This window comes from Molossus molossus, unplaced genomic scaffold, assembly GCF_014108415.1.
Source record: "Molossus molossus isolate mMolMol1 unplaced genomic scaffold, mMolMol1.p scaffold_m16_p_11, whole genome shotgun sequence".
Lineage (NCBI taxonomy): Eukaryota > Metazoa > Chordata > Mammalia > Chiroptera > Molossidae > Molossus > Molossus molossus.
The window spans coordinates 42,174,407-42,195,195 of NW_023425346.1; the positions used below are offsets into that span (position 1 = coordinate 42,174,407).

At 42.1% G+C, this 20,789-nt stretch overlaps 1 protein-coding gene across 2 annotated transcripts in view; it reads right to left on the reverse strand.

The window, feature by feature from the left end:
- Positions 1 to 15,355, reverse strand: part of RBMS1 (RNA binding motif single stranded interacting protein 1) — an 89,726-nt gene extending 74,371 nt beyond the window's left edge. Inside the window, exon 1 of one of the 2 annotated variants that reach the window (XM_036254551.1) lies at positions 15,185 to 15,355. In XM_036254551.1, coding sequence (XP_036110444.1) covers positions 15,185 to 15,336 — 152 coding nt within the window. In that variant the 5' untranslated portion in view covers positions 15,337 to 15,355. The remainder of the gene's footprint in view (positions 1 to 15,184) is intronic. The other variant, XM_036254550.1, reaches the window with a different exon arrangement.
- Positions 15,356 to 20,789: the final 5,434 nt, after the last annotated feature.

Genomic DNA, 20,789 nt, shown 5'->3' on the forward strand with positions numbered 1-20,789 from the left:
AGATTACATAGGGTCTGGCCGCCATCCTAAGATTCAAGAATGACATGTAAAATGAAGAGCCACTTGAGGTCAGTGAGCCAGGACAACTGAGTCTGCCTGGATGTGGAGACAGGGCCTGCCTGCACATTGTGTGTAGATGGGGGAGCAGCAGGGAGCACAGACTTTAGGCACACACCCAGAAATGTGCATCTTTATGGCTCCTATTAGTCCATAACATGAAAAGACCTGCTCAGATTGGGACACATCCTGACACCTGTGTGAGTGTGGCTGTAGCTCCCCTTAAGATTGTGCTGCTGGGGAGGTTCAGCAAGAAACAGCAATACAAACAGAGAGATGAAGGGTGACTCAAATTTGCTGCAGTCTGAGATTACTTATGAAGTGTCATCCCCTCATTTCTCACCAATGGGGTATTAAAATTCTTCCTGTCGGACACTGGTTAGTGGCAAACCCACAGAGGAAACCAAGGTCTAGCAGAAGCAGAAGCCAGAAAACCATTAAAGCCATATAATAATAAGACTGGGGTATGAATGAACCCTATAAAGAAGTAGGGCCAATGCTGAAAAACCCAGAACCAATAAATCATTACTGTCTATACAAGCCCAGCAAGGGTGGTGCTATTGGAACAGACATCCACAAAGAGAGGAAAGCAGAGGAGAAAAAGAAACTAACAACTGTGCTATGATGACCTACTTCCAGAAGAATGTTCCTTCAAGTTCAAGTCTGGGAATTTATCAAGAACTCACTGGAGACAGAGAACAGATGTATAGCTCACAGAAGATTTAGAAGCTAGAACCAAATATTTAAATTGTGATTTATTAAGCCACCAAAACACAGGTGAAACAAACTTTTATAGTTAAAACAGATATTCAGGCAAGTTGATGAATGTGTCATCTTCCTACATTAAAAAGAGGGACATTATTAGTTCAAGGCCAAAGTGAATTCCAGGTGGGAATGGGGTGGTCAAATAGAGTGCACGAGAAACATTTGTTCATACCTCTTTCCAAAAACGTTTGAGACTGCTGGCAACAATACAAGCAACATCAGAGGACAGAAATATATATGGAGTTCAAGGTGAAGGGAAAATAAATCTATCAGAGGTGTCGATCAGGCTAAGAGTTCATGAAAATCATCAATTTGCATATTTGCTGATTTTAATGTCTATTGATCATCGAGGACATTTGTATATCCACTTATGTCTTTACGGGGCCGTGAAGAGAAGGGACCAGATTTTCCTTTGCAATGGAAATACCATTAGATACTGGAAAACACCAGCATTCCCAAGCGAGCAACTTTGATAAAATCCACACTTCCTGGAACAGTGCTTAGCAAGCCAGGTCCCGGAGAGGTCCTTTAACAACGCTCAAATACAAAACCAAACCAACACACAGGGGACGCGAGCAAATGCAGTGTACCACACCTTCAACACGCTTGTAACCACCTTCAGATTAAGTCACTTCAAGTGCAGACGCTGGATAAATGTGTCCCTGCCATCCGTCAGGTACATTTTAACTTCTTAAAAATGAGTCACTGATTAGGAAAGCTATAACTCTATGCTGGTATTCTGGAGATTCAAGTCTGTACATGTCCATTCATATAAAACTGTACAAACGACCTACACACACATCACACTCAAGTAAGTCATAGGCCAAGAGCAGGTACAACTAGTTGGCGTACATCCTCATCGTGACCTGATAGCCAGCTGTATAATAATAAGCTACCTACCACGCTGAATCAGGATGAAGTGACATTAAGACTGGTACTGAGTCTCTGCTTTAGGTGCTCCTGGTCTGAATTTTCTATCTATCATGAATCTTGTGAACAGCTGTATTATTTGAGATTCAATGTTCAAACAAAAAGTTCCCAATCTTTTCTAGCTTCTGGATCAGATTATTTCAAGTTACTGAGAAGATAAAATAAGTGTTAAAAAATTGTTACCTTTTGCAACGACCTATGGATGACAGTAGGTATTTTTCCTACTACAGTACAACTAAAGTGGAATACAGAAATACCTAGATCTGTTTAGTTGTTGATGCTGTATTGATACTGAAATCCAGATGTCCTAATCTCAAATTTTCATGTCCATCAAAACTGCCTCCCTCTTCTCCCCAAGGAATTCTATGTTACACATTTGTATTTATAAAATATATATTAAAAGTACTACTCTGAAATATTTGTACATGCATTTCTTTTGAAGATTTCATTTGACTAAGGGCTTTTCCACTAAAAAATTTCTAAAATACCGCTGCTAAGGTCATTTTATTACAAATGTGAAGTTATTGATCCCAAGAACCCCTGGAGACTGGGTGGGCCTCGTCACTTCCAGCCCTGAGCAGCCTTGCCAACTGATGACATACCAATCTAATCTAATCCCAAGGCAATCTCAGGCAAACATCACCCTCTTCTACGTGACAAGGTGGGGAGCTCCCTGATGAACAAAGGCACTATAAATCCTTCAGGCAACTCTTCATAAATCTGATTCCTTCCAACAGCTCTGACAAGTGCTGGCAGTGGAGAGGGCAAAGTTAAATTCTTTGGCAAAAAACTGAAGAACAGATATTTCATACTCATGATCAAGGGCAGAATTGAGGGCAGAGTTTACACTTGTGCATGAAAAGTAAAGAGGCAAATCAAGCTAGGTGGGTGTTTCAGGAGACAATGGGGTCTATTCCCAGGCCTGCCAACTCCTAATTTTGACTCCAGGAAGGTCGTTTAATCGTTTAACCTTCTGAGCCTCAGCTTTCTCAATTATAAAACGAAGGGACTAAACCAGAAGTTTTTAACTGGGATCGAACATCAGAACCTCCAGGAAGCTTAAAAAAACACACAACGACGGCAGTGACATGCACATATGCCAGGAAACGTCCAAGGAACTCTGTGTCATAGGTAGTGGTATAGTTCCGATTTTATAGGCGAGCACACTGGGGCACAGAGAGGTTGAGAAGTGTGCCCGAGCAAGCAGCAGAGCAGGTGGAAGGCTGCTGAGCCTGTGGGCTCTTTAGTGCGATGTCACGTTACTTTGCCTCTCTCCATACGCATCTCTCTGAATCTTCTGATTCGGAATCTACCGAAGGGCCTGGGCACGCAAACTTTTATTCTGGTGAGTACTCCTTGTTAACACCACTGGACCAGAAGGGATGTCAAGTTCTGGGATTCAGACTGAGGATGAAAAAAGTGCAATAAACTTTTAAATTAAATAACTCAAAATTCTTTTGCCTGAAAAACCGGAGTCAAAATTAAATGAGTTTGGCTTTTAACAGCCAACGGCATGATATCAACCAAAAAAAAAAGATAGCAAGTAAAGATATAGGAAAAATGTAAGAAACAAAATGTTACCTAGCCAGCTAAGTAAAAAGACTGAACAAGGCCACTTAAATAGATCAAGTATTGGAGCAAAAGCTTTGTCTATAAAGGGGCAATACGAGTTTCATAATTTATGGCTTAGATTTAGGGGTGGAGATGAAGCATTTTGGAAAGAATCTTGGAAAGAATCCATGCTCATGTCCAAATGGGCTAGCAGCCTAATTTGTTTCTAGAATCACAGATGACTGCCTCTTTGTTTCATCTTTAAAGAAACAGTCCTTATGCTTTCAGAAAGCGGCCTTCGTAAAAGTTGGAAATCTAAAACTATGCTTCAAATTGCTGATACTCGGCCTGGCTGGCGTAGCTCAATGGACTGAGTGCCGTCCCATGGACTGAGAGGTCCTGATTCGATTCACGATCCGAGCACATGCCCGGGTTGCGGGCTCGATCCCCAGTAGGGAGCATGCAGGAGGCAGCAGATTAATGTTTCTCTCTCACATTGATGTTTCTATCTCTCCCTTCCTCTCTCTCTAAAAAAATCAATAACACATTTTTTTAAAAATAAAAAGCCATCTTTTAAAATAGGGCTTTCAAACCAAAAAATGTTGGTTTTCATGCAGCCCCCTTCATTGACATTTGACACGTAGAGGCAGGCAGATGCTATGCCATAAAGAGAAAACGAGGAAGACAATTGATCCTGATCCTATAGACAATTTAGACATGTTTAAGCCTGATATGGCCAGAGGTCAATGAGTACACCGATGGCCAGGAGAAGAAAGAGTCCATGTTCCCTGGCAGAGCCATGAACTTGGTCAAGCTTGTTTGTGTTATGAGTGTACTTCCTCGCTAATTCTAGACACCCAATTTAGGGAAACTTGTCCTCCTCTCCTCCCACTCAGTCCCATGGCTCTCTTACAAAATCTCTTCTCAAAAGTCTCCAGTCTGAAGCCAAATGATCCCACCGAGGGAATTGCAAAGCAATCTATTAAACAAAAAGCAACTTTTTAAAAAGTTTAAAACTGAACTATGAAAATTTAAGAAAATAATTGCATGTTGGAGGAATATGCAGATCTTGTCATTAGAAACTGAACGTTTCTAATGCACAGCATTCCAGCTAACAGACATGTTTAATTAGCAGTCTCTCGTCTGTGCTAAAGATCAATCAGAAATGGATGCATTCTTTCTTTCTTTCAATAACCACACCAAAAGCACACAAACTCAAAAAACAAACAAGCAGTAATCTGAAGTTTCCTGAGAGAGGGTGAGAATTTCCAGGCAAGAATAAAAATAAGTGTTTCCTCCTAATTCCCATATCTGCTAATGGTACCAAACTCGCAGTTTCCTAGACTCAGAAGCTTACACTCATCTTTGAATCATCGTCCTCCTTGGATCCACCCTCTTTTTCACATTCCATCAAGGGCAAATCATGAGGCAGTAGATGTATCACCTACCTTCCAGTGAAGTACAAACTTTCCTCTGGTGTTAAAATCCCCCATGATTTGCTCCTTCTGAGTACCAGACAGGGCAGGTAGCCAGGTCCATCCTGGCTTCAAACCTGACCTTGAGCTACTTACCCACCTGAACACTCATTCAAATGTCAAGCTTTCCCTGACACCCTCAATCACTCCTTACTTTGTGACCTCTGTGGAACGTTCTCTCATATGACATGGCATTCTGGTCTACGTGAAGTGTGAAGTTTGTTTTCCACATAGGACAAGAACCTCCCTTGAGGTCAGGAAATGTGTCTGGTGCAGTGTCTAGCAAAATCAGAGGCATGATGCTTAATAAAGAATGGAATTCGCCACTCACTTCTCCTTGTTTAATTTCTCTGCAAAGGTGGTCTTATGTTTTAATCTGGTTTATAGTCAGAGTAAAACTGTAATGCTACTTTGTGTCCGCTGCTTTCTAAAGTAATGTTGTCTGGATTTGTTAGGAGTATGATTCCTAAAAGAACGTTCCCTTTTGTACACGCACTAACCCCCTCAAGCGTCAAGCAAGTGACACATTGTGCACTTTCTCTATGCTGTGTAATCTTGGGGAGCTGCACACTAGACAGCTAACCAGGAGCTGAGTTTTGTACAACCAGCTACGTTAAAAGGGATTACTCTGTTAGAAGTCAGGAAAGCCGAGTTCCTCCTTGATCCTCCTGCCTTTACTTGGAGCTTTCGATCCTGATGGCCATTCAAGAGGACTGAAGGAAAGCTGATTTTTCTAACAAAATCTTGTTCAATCTACCATGTCTAAATGTCTCTTTTAGGGTGCTGGGTAAACGCGTCTTTTTTTTAGCTTGTGATAAATGGAGGTGCTGATGAGGGGAGGATGAGGATAATGAACTGGCATTCCGAGTATATTTGGGGAGGCAGAAAGTACAGTGGTTCCGAGTACGGGCCCTGGAGTCAGCCTGTCTGAGCTCGTCCTGGCTCCACCATCATCAGTTGTATTATCCTGAGCATTAAGAAACCAATTCCAACTTCATTTTGAAAACAGGGATAATACTGCTGCTCATCAAGTTGTTCTTAGAATTCAATAATAAAGCACTTGGCACAGTTACCGGCACATAGCAAGCAGCCGACAAAGGTTAACTGCTAGCATTATTCAGGTGTTTACACACGTTATTATTTTTTTCACATTGATTACTGAATAAAGATGGGGAAAAAGAAAGAGGTTGTAAGATGCTAGGAGTCACAGTAACCCAATACAGAAATTCCAAGCCAAATCAAACACAATTGCCAAATAAAAATTTTAGAGGCTTTTATTCCTGATACTACCTTCCCCTTCATATAATGGTTAAGCACCCCCAAGCTGATGCTGCAGAAATCAAAGGTTCATAGGAAAGAACATGGAGTGGACATAAAATAAATTCCATCTGCTCTCACAGAGAAGCAGAGGATGCTCTTTAAAAAAAAATTCTTGTGGTTATAGCCATTATCTTCAGGGCTAACTTCCCAATGAACTTTTGTGAACACGAATATTAAAACTGGTTTGCCAACAGCTTGTGCAGTATTTCGGCAACACTGGGGAGGAGAACTCTTAATCGTGCCTAGGAACAACAACAACAACAACATCCTCAAGAAAAAGGGCAACTGGCAATAAGGAGGCTTGGCGAAATCTCTCCGTATCCATGCTTACCAGCAGATGTTACCCTGAGGAGAAATTGGGAAATAGACATAACTGAGATTGCCCGCCAAAATACCAAATACACACCCGCAGTAAGGACTTGAGACTTCAGCTACTCATGACACTGAAAGTACCGACCTACAGTTGATGTTAAATTTTGCTGCAGCTTGTACTGCAATCCTGAGCGCTCTTAGGCAGAGGGCGGAGAGTTGGGCAGCCAGTAAAGAAGCTCAGCCCATCATCCGAGGTCCTTATTTCAAGAAAGTTTTGCTCTAATGTGTATCAGTAACTCTCAAGAAGGGTTTAAATATTGCAGTAATTTTTGATAAATGCCCAAATAAAAGCCAACAGATAGTTCTAATGATACACGTGAAGACAGAGTAAAGAGAGGTCCAAGAAAGAGGTGGTTCTCTATGGGAAACTGGGTACTTGTGGAGAATTTTTTTGATGCTAAAATTATTTTTGTAAAATTCTGGGATTTCCAAGTTTTCAGACTATATCTTGGTATGTCGACGATCTCCTGTACATCCACTTTCTAACATGCCCAAATTCTTTCAAACCAAGAAGGGAAACGGAGCAATCAGCATGATCAAGAAAATGATTCTATGTGGTTTATCCAAAAGAGGACTGGGAAGAAGATGTAGTGAAATACACTGTTGCTCCTAAACTCTCAAACTTTCTCTGACTTGCACATGAGGAAAAAAGAGCACAAAGATGATGGGTTTTGCTCTCTCCAGTGCATCCCGTTCTCCCCTTTGACTGATTCGAACCTCACCGGAATACTGCACAGGAAGGGAGAGAAATCACAAAGAGGCACTCAACATTCGGACTTCCTAGATTGGCATGCCTTTATAAACGTCTGGAAATTTTCACATCTTATATCACACTTTTCAGCAAAATGCCCAAGGTCCTTTGTCTAAGTTCTCATTGAGTTATTTATTATGTGTCATTCTATTATGTCAGCAATATCAGGAAAAGCTAAGTCCCAGAAACTGTTGCTACCAGTATTTTGTGAATCTTCTAGATCAATGAAGAAAGAACTCCTAAAGGATAAAACATTAGCTATTTTACAGAAGAAAAACACGTGGAACTTAAAAAGAAATCCTGTAACTGGTAATATAAATAAAATCTGTATATGGGCAAGAAGCTATATAATAGTTAAAGAAACAAAAATGGTATTCATTTTCTACGATTAATAGTGGAAAATGCACCATCTTAACTCAGTTTCACTTTTTGGGAGGATTAAAAAAAGTATGCCAGTCAATATATATATATATTTTTTTTTTTTTAAATAAGAGAAGAAATATTTTCCACTATTCTATATTTCTGATAACCTTTCTTTTTCTTTCCCTGTCTTTCAAAGGAATCTGAGAAAAATTCAACAGATACAGTTTTCGGTACTCTTATAAAATACAATTTAAAAAATCCTAAATTCTTGCCCTGGCCGGTGTGGCTCAGTTGGTGGGAGCGTCATCCCATACACCAAAAGTGGAGGATTCGATTCACAGTAGGATGATGTTTCTTTCTCTCCCTCTCCCCTCCTCTCTCTAAAATCAATTAAAAATATTTTTTTTAATCCTAAAATCTTAGATGGCTTTGGAATACAATACAGTTCAATAAGGCCAAATCTCAATGATCTGAAATGCAGTCAATACTAAAGTAGAAATGATCCTTCTTTCATTGAGTTAAACACACCACCACCATCACACTAAGACACTACACTTCAACTTGCCTGGAAGACAGTACCTGAAGGGTAAATTATACCTTTAGGAGAGATCCTCTCCTTTTATCAGCGTTTAATTCAACCCTACATCAAGAGATTTCAGCTTGTAAGACTCACAGACTGACTTTAGAAGGATGCTGAATGTAGGCAATAAAATCTTTGGTCTGATCTTTCATGTCTCTGCAGCTACCTGAGTAACCCAGGGTAGAGTCCATGTTGGGTATGTATGTATGTGTGTGTTTCTTTTCTAAAATAAATGTAGTAACTCTGGGTACATTCAGGCTTCTTGGACTGAGTCACTCGGGAATACTTAGATAAGCTTGAGTCGCCTGGTTCTAAATTAAATTCTCTCTCCAATTTGAAAGTGAGAAGCAAATCTCTTTTGGGTGTTTTTTTCCTACTTCATCACAGGATCACTGTTTTGTTTTGAATGTAATGTTATTTCTCAGAATAAATACTGAGGTTAACTTCTTGCTTGGTTAAAAGTTGATTAATATTCTTCTTACTAGAATGCCTTCACTTTCGAATTTTACCCTAAAAGTAGCCTAATCATTCTGGAATAGAATGGATGATCATTTAATTCCAGGGCAGAGGAAAACGACTTTCAACAGATAGACTGCTTAAGAAATGGTAAAGTTACAGAGATAAATGGAGATGTACAGAGAAGGAATATAATCATTTCAAGTTATCCATTTTTCTGATAGTTGCCTTAATTTTATTCCTGTACTCTCTCAGTTACTGCAACTCAAGTTTTTCCTTCATTCAGAGCTAAAGCCTTAGTCATTTTTAATCATGCTCAAGTCTGGATGTTTCTATCTCCATGACCCCCTCCCCCCATGTCCCCAGGGCTCTTTCCCCTTCCCATTTCCATCACTGCCCTGGGTCAGGGTCACATCATTTCTTGTTATGAGTCTCCTTCTTCAAGCCAACATTCCTACTTTTGTCAGAATTATCATTCTAAAAGAGAGAAAGAGAAAAATGCTTCTCTTCCATTCCAAGAGCTAATTGCTCTGTAAATGAAGGAAAAACTCCAAACTTTTTAGCTTGTTACTCAAGGTGCTAACGATATGGCCCCAAGCTGTACCCCAACCTGCAGCCACATTTCCCTTAAACCCATCCTCTCCACTCTGGCCAGCAGGAGCCCTGGCCAACTAACAACTGCTGAAGGACAGCTACTGGAGCAAGAAATGTTCTTTGTGCTTCGTAGACACCCCAGCTCTCTCGCGTCTCTTGGGCTCTTTCTGAGGCCTGGAGGACATAATTATTTCCACCCTGCACGAAATTTTCTCTGTTCTTTAAGGTCAAGATGCCATCTCCTCACCGAAAGCTCCCCAACCCCTGGCATCAAGATTAACAAAGCCTTCCTCTGACCTCTCACTGATTATAACATTTCCTTTATTCTGTCCTAATTTATGGTTGGTTTTTTTAGGTCTACCTCTGCTGACCTGTCTTGCATTCCTGTTTTGTCTTTTTAAGAGCGGTACTGTATTCAAACGAATAAAGAAACTTGCAGAGAACAGGAAACAAAGGGATAGAAAACAAAAATGTATTGGATATACAACCAGAGCATACATTTCAAAAATATTTTCTTTTAATTAATAACAGGCTATAATATGGTAAGTTATATTGAACTTATTGCACTTAGAAATAAATGAGATAGCTACTGAATGACGGGGGGAAATGGGTAACCTAGGATGGTGTGGAAATGAGAGAGAGGCTGTATAAAGTGGGAGGAGCAGAACTACCTCATTTTGTTTTACTGTCAATAGATTGTTTTTCTTTTAAAATAAGTTGTTGATACACTGAGTTATTTAGACCTTTCATGTGATGTCAATGGAACAGTGTGATGTCAACGGAACAGTAACTGCTGAGCTTCCTGACCAAGACCACAGAGACCACCACATCTCTCCCCACTGTACACAAGAAGAACTAGGAACCAAACCTTGCACACAGATATGGTTTTGAATCTTCAGAAAAGAGTTTGGATACAATGAAAGATTTTACATGGAGTCGTCATTGTTATGACAAGAAATAGATTAGGGATGGGCCTCGGGAGGCTGAAATTAATCTTTTGCAAGGAGCCAAAAGAAAGCCCGAAAGAGAAGACTGGCGGTTATGTTAACATAACCTACGTCCCTAGCTTTCCTGGCTTTCAAGAGCAGAACAGGTTAGATGTTTTTGTCCTTAGTTTTACATGGGGGATTATGTACAATTTAACTTAATCGAGTAGCCAGGATTTTGAAGAGCAAAGGCACAGGCACGAGGAAACTAATATGTGGTCAGTGTTGACTATTCTAGGCAGCGGACAAATTTCCTTTTTTTACATAACTTGATTTAATCCTACTCACAACCTTATGATATAAGCATTATTTTACCCATTTTATAGGCTCTTGACTGAGAATTAGGTATGTGCCTAGCAATGTGGGAGGTAACTCTGGGGTATCAAACACCTGCCATGCTGACCAGCATGATTTTACAGTCAGCATCCCAGACAGGCTGCGAAACAACGCGCGGGCACCAGGAGACCAGAGTTCATTGGAAATAAGATGCTCGCTGCGACACGTAAGAAATAAGCAGAGCTGAGTGTGGTCCAAGCATGAAGGAGGCCGGGTGAGCTCGGACTTGGCCTTGAAGAGTCAAGAGAGGGTCATGGAGCAGCACCTGAGGTGGGGCAGCAGCAGGGGGAAAGGGTGCCCACCTGTCACGCTGGAGGGAGGCAGGGAAGGAGGGAGGAACCACCCAATTCTTCTGGCACTGAGAAGGGAGAAGGAAGGCCTAAGAGGAAGCTACAGAATTTGGTGACTAAGAGGACAACCGGAAATAGTCAACGACTACTCCACAGTTTCAAGCTGAGTAAAGTGAATCCGGGAAATTGACAGCTCAGAGAGGAAGAAGGTAATGTTGAATTTGAAGTGGCAGCAGGAGAGAGAATAAGCCTGACAGGATGAGGCTGCAGAGGAACAGGCCGAGCAAACTGATCTCCACAGAGCCGAGAGCTGGCCCAGCCAGTGTGGCTCAGTGGACTGAGCCGTCCCATGGACTGAGCCGTCCTGGTTTGATCCCCGTCGGGGCACATGCCTGGGTTGTGGGCTCGATCCCCAAAGGCGGCCAATCGATGTTTCTTTTTCACATTGATGTTTCTCTCTCCCTTCCTCTCTCTCTAAAAATAAATAAATCAATAAAAACATATAAAAATTATAAAAAATAAAAATAATAATAATAAAAGAGCCAAGAGCTGAGGAGGAAAAGTGGATGACTAAACAGCTAGAGCAAATAAGGGAGCCGGAAGATGCCCCACAGTTTCCATTGAGAACGTGAAGGCAAAGGGTAAAGTGGCAAGAAAATGGAAGCAATGAGCCCTCAACTCGTTTCTCCAGAAAATTCACCTGAGAAGTTTAAGTGAGAGAAATAAGATGGTAACAGACTCAAGTAAATATTTCTTTGATTTTATAGAAGGGAGAGAGTTAAAAATGTCTGAAGGTCAAGGGGCAACAGAGCAATCCAATCCTTTGTGTTGCCCAGATGATTCCTTTTCCTGAACGTGCTGAACTGCACTGATGTCCTCTTTTTGAGCAGAAAACTTTTTAGAAACAGGAAGCGAAGTTGCAGCAGCCCAGAGTAGTCATGAGGTCCCAACAAGATTTCTCATACACATTTCACAATTGAGAAGTTAACTAGAGCTGGTCAGCTTTTTTTCCATAAATGCGGCTAGAAAATGTATCTCTTTCACCCTGGCCGTGGTAGCTTAGTCGGTAGAACATCGTCCCATGCAACAAAAGGTCGTGGGCCCATCAGGGCACATACCCAGGCTGCAGGTTCAATCCCTGATCAGGGCACATACCTAGGTTTTGAGTTCAATTCCTAGTGAGGGTTTGTATGGGAGAAAACCTATCAATCTTGATCTTTCTCTCTCTCTCTTCTCCCCCTTCTTCTCTAAAATCAATTAAAAAAACAAAAAAAACATATCCTCAGATGAGGATTTAAAGAAAAGTATACTTAAAAAAAAAAGGTATCTCCTTTCAACCCATATCACCTTACCATAACCACTGTCAGGTCCCTGTCTGATCCTTGCTGCTACCTCCTTCCATTTCCTAAAACTGAAGTCCCACCCTCTTCTAACTTAACGAAGCAGAAAAACACTTCCCAGTGTCACAAGTCTCTCTGACATGGGGTGAGGGTGCTTTCCTACTGTCATCGCGTTTTAACTTGTCATTTCCACATCAGCTTCTTCACTGCCATCTCTCCAAACATGGTATTCACCTGCTTTTTAAAAATATTTTTTGTTGCCCGGCTAGTGTGGCCCAGTGGTTGAGTATTGACCCATGCACCAAGAGGTCACCGGTTCGATTCCTGGTCAGAGCACAGGCCCAGGTTGTGGGCCAAATACCCAGTTGGGGGGCATGCAGGAGGCGGCAATTGATGTTCTCTATCATCGATGTTTCTATCTCTCCCTCTCCCTTCCTCTCTCTCTAAAATAATCAATAAAGAAAATATATTTTTAAAATATGTTTTGTTTTCCTCTCCAGTTTTCAGTCTTTATGCCATTCTTGCCTTTTAGACTTCATGTATTGTTGGTATGGAATCAGGTCACTAGCATACACATTCTTAGGTATCTAGTGCCATCTCTCTGTTAGACAAGCCTCTAAAATATCCAAACCCCCTAGAGACCCCAATTACTTATTCCAACTGTTGACCAGCAATCCATACCCCCACTCAGGTTAATTTGTAATTGCTTAATTTTATTTCTAAAACATTTTTTTTTCCTTTTTAGAGCTCTGAATTTATACCGATCTTTTCTGAGAAGTTTCTGATACTCACTTTTCTAAAATCTCTAATTATGTCCACTGGGTGTTTTAAAGCTCTAGAATTAGTCACTTTCCCATAAGGTCCTTGTCATTTCCATGCCACCAACTCGCTATTCTTTACTGAAAACAATTAAGTCCGAAACGAGAATGCCATTGTTTTTGCTCTCTCTCCATTCTAAGACACAAAACTGTCAGCAAGTCACATCTGGTACTTATGCGATGCTGTGTTAAACGGAATGATGTTTCAGCAGGTATTGACAGAGTCCTCTCTTCTGTACGTCTGGACTCTAGTAACACATACGAGGGAAGCTCTCACTGGAGTTAAACATCAAGCCTGGGGTTTTGCAAATGATCGGAGAGAGTGAGACAGCCACTGCTAACAGCAAAGAGTGATGTTTATCCACATTAAGAAAATCCACGTACATCAAAGAGACCAACAACTAATAAGAAATGCATTTCCTAAGAGGAATGATAAAATGCTCTTCTACTGCATTTGGAGTACGATTTGATTCAATAAAAAACTTGCTGGTTCAATTTTCAAATACATACGCACTGTATATAAACCATGACGTTACGCTATCATTTTATGGTTATTGAACTCTATTCTCCTTGATGTTAACATTCACCTTACATGATTCAAAACTAGGTGAGGAGTAATTTGTCATGTGAAATTCTTTTTCCTTCTCTTACACCTCAAGGATTGGAGGGGCAGCTTCGTTCCTCTGTTTCCAACAAAGTTATATTTTTAGCTCCTTAGACTCTGTGGCGCTCTATCTACCTGTAATTATGCTGCAAAAGCAGAAGGCGACGCCAGTAAAGGCCAGCAGCAGACAAGATAGCAGAAGGCCTATTTGTGGTCTTGAACAGCTGCAGTAGCGAAGGGCGTGCCTGGCAAAGCTCCCTCTGACTCTGGGGCCAGGCATGACAAACCCTAAGAGCCAGACTTGCTTTCAGAACAGTCCCTAGCACAGGACATTATTTCACTGTCCTAGAAGCAAAGGGTGGCAGTCAAAGTCCAAGAGGGATGATCAAAAGAGTAACAGAAGCAAAGCACAGGGAGGGTGCTCAGGGTGACGTGTGCAAAGCTCTTCAGATCCTAAAGAACCATCAGCCACTGTCCGTCCCCCCCTCCTCTCTAAAATCAAAGTGAGCAAACCCACCACCACCGCCCCCTGATGGAAGGCCAGAAGTTACTTTAGTTCCGGCTTGGAAATACTGCCCAAGTAAGTTTTGAAACCATTTTTTTCCCCTTAAAATAAGAAGTAATAAGTCTAATTATTTTACCCAGGACAACAGACATGTAATGCTATCGATCAGATGTTTAGAACTGGGAATATATTTTCAAGAAACAGGAAACATTCATTAGTGGATGTCGTCTTCTCTAGTTTTGTAAAATCCCTTTTGTCATGGACCGCTCTTGTCTTTGGATAAATCAACGATGCTGTTATATGTGTAGGCTTTTACAGCTCAGAGTGACAAGAGGCTTTCAAGTCCTCCTACCACAACCCTTGCACGCACAGTGCTTCCAGCTTCTTGGTTTAAACTAGTGCTTTCTTACTCAGTGTGTTCATGTAATTGCCGCCAAGTAGCCAAGTAGCGTCTTTATATTCTATCGATAACATCAGCACAAAATGCAAATTTACTTCGGAACGTTACACACACGTGCATGTCTCTTCAGAAGACTCAAACAGGGTGGCAGTGGAAATGGATCCAGGAATGTGGGGAATAACAATTCCCAAAGAGATGAGCGGGAACGACCCCACCACAAAAGTCCAGGTGCCCAATGAAGACAGACTGCCATTTCCTGGCTGGAATTAAGAGTTTTACACACATTTAGGATAAGGGTTGACGCTAACTACCTTTCTGACAAACAGTGACAACTACAGTTTCTATTATTATGGCACCGATTGGCCCCCTAGATGTGCTTCCACGAAAAAAAGAGCACTCTTCAAAAGGATCTAGCCATACGTTTTTAAATAATTCATAAAGTACTTCTCCTATGCCAACAAAGTCAAATCCTACTGAGAAAATGCTCCAATTTATTTTGTTACATTGGGCATTGTGGTGATGTTAATGCTGACTGAATATGTGCCCAAGGACTTAAAACTCTGTCCGTGTCGATAATGAGGATTTAGATTCGTCTTGGATTGAACCTCTCTTATACCACAATTGTTATCACTCTACAACGTGATCAAGGAAATACTCAGCAGTTAAAGACAGTAAGAACCACTCTACTTACGGCTGACACAGTTTCACCAGGTCCTGGTCTGTGGTGTTGGGAGGCAGTCCTCGGATATAGAGATTCGTTTTGCTTAGCTGATCCCATCCTGAGTTGCTACTGCTGCTACTGTTGTTATTACTGCTGGTGGTGCTGGGGCTGGGAGGGGCCATGGGGTGGGCTGGGACCAGAGACTGCTGGAAAACAAAGATGAGCATTAGAAAACCCCTCAGATGGAAGGCATTTCGCATCATTCAGAAGCTGTTTGATCTGCAAAATAAAATGAGGTCTCCAAGACATAAATACAGACTTTCATAAGCTACTTTAATATATAAATTTTAATTTACACCTTAAGAAAGATCTATATGTGCCCTGGCCAGTTTGGCTCAGCGGTTAGACCGTCGGCCTGCGGTCCAGAGAGACCCGGGTTTGGTTCCCATTAAGGGCACGTAGCTCGGTTGCAGTTTGTCCCCGGCCCTGGCTGGGTAGTGCAGGAGGCAACTCGATGTGTCCCTTTCACGTTGATGTTTCTCTCTCTCTTCCTCTCTCTCCCTCCCACTCTATCTAAAGAAAAAATGAAAAAATTTCCTCAGGTGAGGATAAAAAAAAAAAAAAGAAAGAAATATCGGTACGTTCTACAAAACAAACAAACAAACACAACAATCGTCTCCCCTTCAATAGGAAATTAATAATAGGATTTTACTTAGTAGACTATTCTGTGTATATATACACCGTAAGTATAACTAAATTTACGAAAGATTAACTTATTCACACAATTTAAAGAACATATCTGAGACTAAAAATGAACCTGCATGAAGTTATATAGTGATATTTTAATACACAGTAATTTAGAAATCACTAGACTTCTGGAAAGGTTTTCAAACTCTGAAGAACATTTGACTGAAAGTTGCTGATACTTTTACTAAAAGATTGGGGAAGAAAACCATTACTCTCCGAGTGTAAGAAAGCTCAGTCAAGATGCTCAAATGAACACGTCACCTGGTTCTGGGACAGGCGTACAGCTTCATGGAGACGGCCGGGTAAGGTTTACTGGCTGGCTGGCCTGCTCTGGCTCGCCTTGTGAAATTTAAGCCACCCTGTGAGCATGGTGAAGTCTTTGGAAACCTCTCAGGCCTTGCAGCAAGCAACATCTTTTGTAAAGCTTGCAACCCAGGGCTCAGTGTGGTTTCACAGTGAGCAGCCACCTAGGAAGAAAGTCTGAAACTGTGCTCCCACCAGATAATTCTCTGTTAACCAATCGAGAGCAACCACAGCCTCTGTCCCTAGGCCACACACATGCCTTCTGAGGAAGTTAAATGGTTCAGTTTGAGATGGAGGGGAGCACACCCCAAAGTGTCCTCACAGCAGGACAGAAATGTTTCCACCTCACCCCTTCTACGTAACACGCCTACTAACCCAAGCACAGCCCTTAGATTAAGTCTGTGTATCTTCATCTAAGTTTCTTAATCTTAATTCTAAATTGATGTTCACTACCACAAACTAGAAAATGAGGCATCTCTAAGACACAATTCAGTTTGGAAAGTTCAAAAAGCAGACCCCCTGCAATCAACGTCACCCTGCGTACCTAGTCAGTCGTCGCAACTACCCATGGTGGACAGTGGCTCAGCACCCAGCTTCCACCAGGACCGCCCAGCTCCCTGGCATCTCAGCGCACTGGGATCCTCATTAACCTGACATGTAACCATTTCTTTATGTCCCACACTACTTCTCACTGCCCAGGACCCTTGCTAAGATCACTGAGTCCAAATACCATTTCCCTCACGGGATTCTCTTGAAAAGAAAGTAGCAAGAAGGGTTAACTACAGTCAGTGTAAACATAAAGGATGGACTTGAACTGGGAACATCAGTATCGCTTAATCCAAGACAAAACCTGCCTGAGATCATATCCTATCATGTCTTTGATTTATGCCCTTAATAAGTAGGTGAACTCACATCCTTTCCTCTCATCCCTGGTTTTTCTCTAAGGGATAAGGAATCTGGTTTTCTAGATGTAAAATCTAAGAATAGGCCCTGTCCCTTGCTCTGCCACAGGGCACCTCAGCCCCCCAGCACCCAGCCATGCCACACACAGGCCTGTTTCTTCTCCAAAGTCCCTCAATACATCTGCTAGCCGCCACCTGGAATTAGCCAGGCATGCCCTATTTCCCACCTCAGTGAAGACAGGTGCCTCGCCACTGCCCCGAGCCTGTGTTTTACACAAGAACTTGTAACTACAGACAAGCTAGGTGAGACTGAATTTTAATTTTTTTTATTTGTTATTTATTTTTATTTTTTGTTAATCTTCACTAGAGGATATTTTTTCCCATTCATCTTTTTAGAGTGAGTGGAGGGGCGAGGGAGGGGGAGAAGAGAGAGACACACATCAGTGTGGGAGACACATCAATTGGTTACCTCCCACGTGCCCCGACAGGGGCCAGAGATGGAACCTACCACCCAGGTACATACCCTTGACCAGAAATCGAGCCTGAGACCCTGTGGTGCGAGGTCTGATACTCTTAACCACTCAGCTATGCTGGTCAGGGCTGAATTTTTTTCTTAAATCATCTTTGATCCATGTCTAAGAACCTGTCCTTGCCACAAATCATACTGTTCTTCATGGCAGGGTCCGGTATGTTTTGTGCAGCTGGTAAAGGATGAAATGTGGTCACCTGATAAGACCTGGAGAATTCTGAAAGACGCTGTGGATCAGGTCCACCCCAACCTCTCAGAGGAATTGTACCAACACACGGCAAATGAACCATCACACGTGTGAAAGGTGGCGTTCCTGGTCCAGATCAGCCCTAACCTCTGCTTTGCTCTGGGATACAAAGTGGAGAGCCAGGTGGGGATTCCATGATTAAAACAAATATTCAAGGGTATGATTTATATGGAGATTATTTGGACATAAAGGTAGTGGGTTTTTATTCATGTATTTATTTTTGGCAGAAGTAGAAGCATGATTTACATCTCAGAGTTTGCACAGCTGATTTAATATATCTTTGACAGGCCTCCATATTTATTGCAGTAATATTTTCCAACTCTGGAAAGTAGGTGGGGGACACATACAGCCTGTCCCTCCCTGCTTCCTCTCTGGTCTTCCCAAAAGGGAAAGAAATCTCCTAGTACCCCGATCCCAAGTGGGAGAAGGGGTGTCCCAAATGTACCCTGAGGAGAATGTGGCCTTTGGTGAATCCTACACAGAACAGTTCAAATTCAAATAATACAAACTATTTCTGAGAATTAGCTGAAGACAAAGAAAGATATCTGAGAGAGAAGCATCACATTATTCTAGTTGTCAATGTGTTTATTTCCTGGTGCAGAAAACTTTTCATCTAAGATTAAGATTTAGAACTTCTTGAACATAAAAATGTAAGTCTTGATAAAGACTAGGCACATAGTCAAAGAATGAAATTCACGCACAACAAAGCTGATTACTCCTGAAGGTTCAGAATGGGTTAGTGATCATTCTAAAGGTGTGAGTAATAATTAGTCAGGCATTGCACGTTCATGATGTGCCAGACACTGTGCCAACTGCTTGGCGTGTGTTACTTAATCCAACGAGGCAGGTACATTACTGTTCTCCCACTGTGCAGATTAGGAAACTGAGTCTCAAGAAGGCTACGTAATGTGCCAAGACCACATATTTAGTGGGTGGTGGGGCTGGAATTTGAACCCAGGTCTGCTGGACCACAAAGCTAGAACCCTGACACGGTACTCTAAATGCACCGCAAACACTGTCTACTACCTCCTAAAAGCCCTATTTGTAGTCTTTGATTTTCCTGTGCCCAGCCTTCCTGCAACCTAGTTACTGAATTCAAGTTTCTCTAACAAGCGACAATGAATACCATCGGTGGCTATGTTTTCCTGAGAAAAAGAGTCAAAGACGTCTTTAAATTAATTTAATGAGCAAACAGTCAGCTTGTGTGTGTACTTTGAACAATGTTAGCTTTATTTTTTTTTTCATCCACACTTGAGGACATTTTTGCATTTATCTTCAGATAGAGCGGGAGGGAGAGAAGGAGGAAGAGAGAGAAAGAGAAACATCGACAGGAGACACATCAACTGGTTGCCACCCACACAACCCCAACCGGGACCGGGGACAAACTGCAACCAAGGTACATGCCCTTAGTGGGAACCGAACCTGGGACTCTCTGGTCCACGGGCCGATGCTCTAACCACTGAGAAAAACCAGCCAGGGCCAAAGTTAGCGTTAAAAAGGTTGGTTTTAAAATTTTACCTTATTATCTTTTCATTAACAAATATTCTACTAACAGCTTTTGAACACGAAGCATACGAAGGCCGACCAGAGCTGGGTTTTAGGACAGTCGGCTTACCCAGGGAAGAACTGAGCCCTCGCGCCCAGCCTGAAAGCATCTTCAGCTACAACTCCAGAACTCCGATCAACTCAAAGCAATCACACTGTGTAGTTGTGCCTCCACAGCACACACGTTAAACTTAAAAAGAAGCTTACAAAGGGACTCCTTTTGACCAGACTCCATTTTCATCACTGCTGTCCTTTTAGGTTTTGCCTCACAAAGCTCCTAAGCTGCCCTGGAATTTAAAAAGGCACCCCTCCCTTCCCCAGAATGAAGTTTGTAACTGATTTACATAAACTCCCCTAATTAAGGAACTGGGTGCACAGCCGGGTGCGGCTCATCCTGTACTACTGTCTCTAGTCTACCTCAGCCTGCCCTGGCCTAATTGCACTGCTTCAGGTCACGCAAACAAACTACCTAGCAAAACTGTCCAAAGGCAGGGGAAACGAGCTAACTCGGTTTCCATGATCATGTTGATCTGGGCTTGATCTGCGTGCCCATGTGGATGGGGAAACTGAGTCGGGTAATCAGCAGGTGGCTCCATTCGCAGAGGCTCCCGCATTCCCTGCACGAGTGAGTGCGGGCACCGCAGGAAGGCTGCCTGTCAGCAGTCAAGGGGGACTTCCTGTGTGGACAGCTCTGGGCCGCCATCCCACCAGGAAGGCCCACTGGCCTCCTACACTAAAACACAGGATGATCAACAAGGGGCACATGACAACTACACACAGCAAGTCTCTGCTTCTCCATCACATCACACCACCCAGCACCGTACTAAGCAGGCTCCTCTACACAAATGCAAGTCTAAAACTCTTTTACAAAAACGGTAAAAAATGGTAAAAATTAACCATGTGTGGACTAAAATATATTGGTACCCATGTGCATTGTTGTAGATTTCTATTCAGCAAAGACAATGAAAAATAAAGACCTATCACAAATTCTATTGTTCATTTCCCTCCTATTTCTAATAAGCTCAAGAACAGTCCTCTGACCAATCTTACAGCTGAAATTGGCCTCTCACCTCCCCCTTACTAACTTCCCTAAAAATCCTAATACATTTTGTCTGAAGAGAAAGGAAACCTAGGACCTGTCTTTTAATTACCCTCAAGTCTTCCTTAAAGCTACTATCCTCGTAGTTTAGGAAGGTTATAATCCATAATCTCATCCCCACTCTGCCAGCCCCTATACACACAAACAGAGATACAGAGACAGAGAAGGGGAACCACCACCCCAAACAGCGGGGAGAGTCAACACATCAGCTCCTTTATTCAGAAGTGAAATAATCATTACAGATGCTCCTGAGAACCCATGAA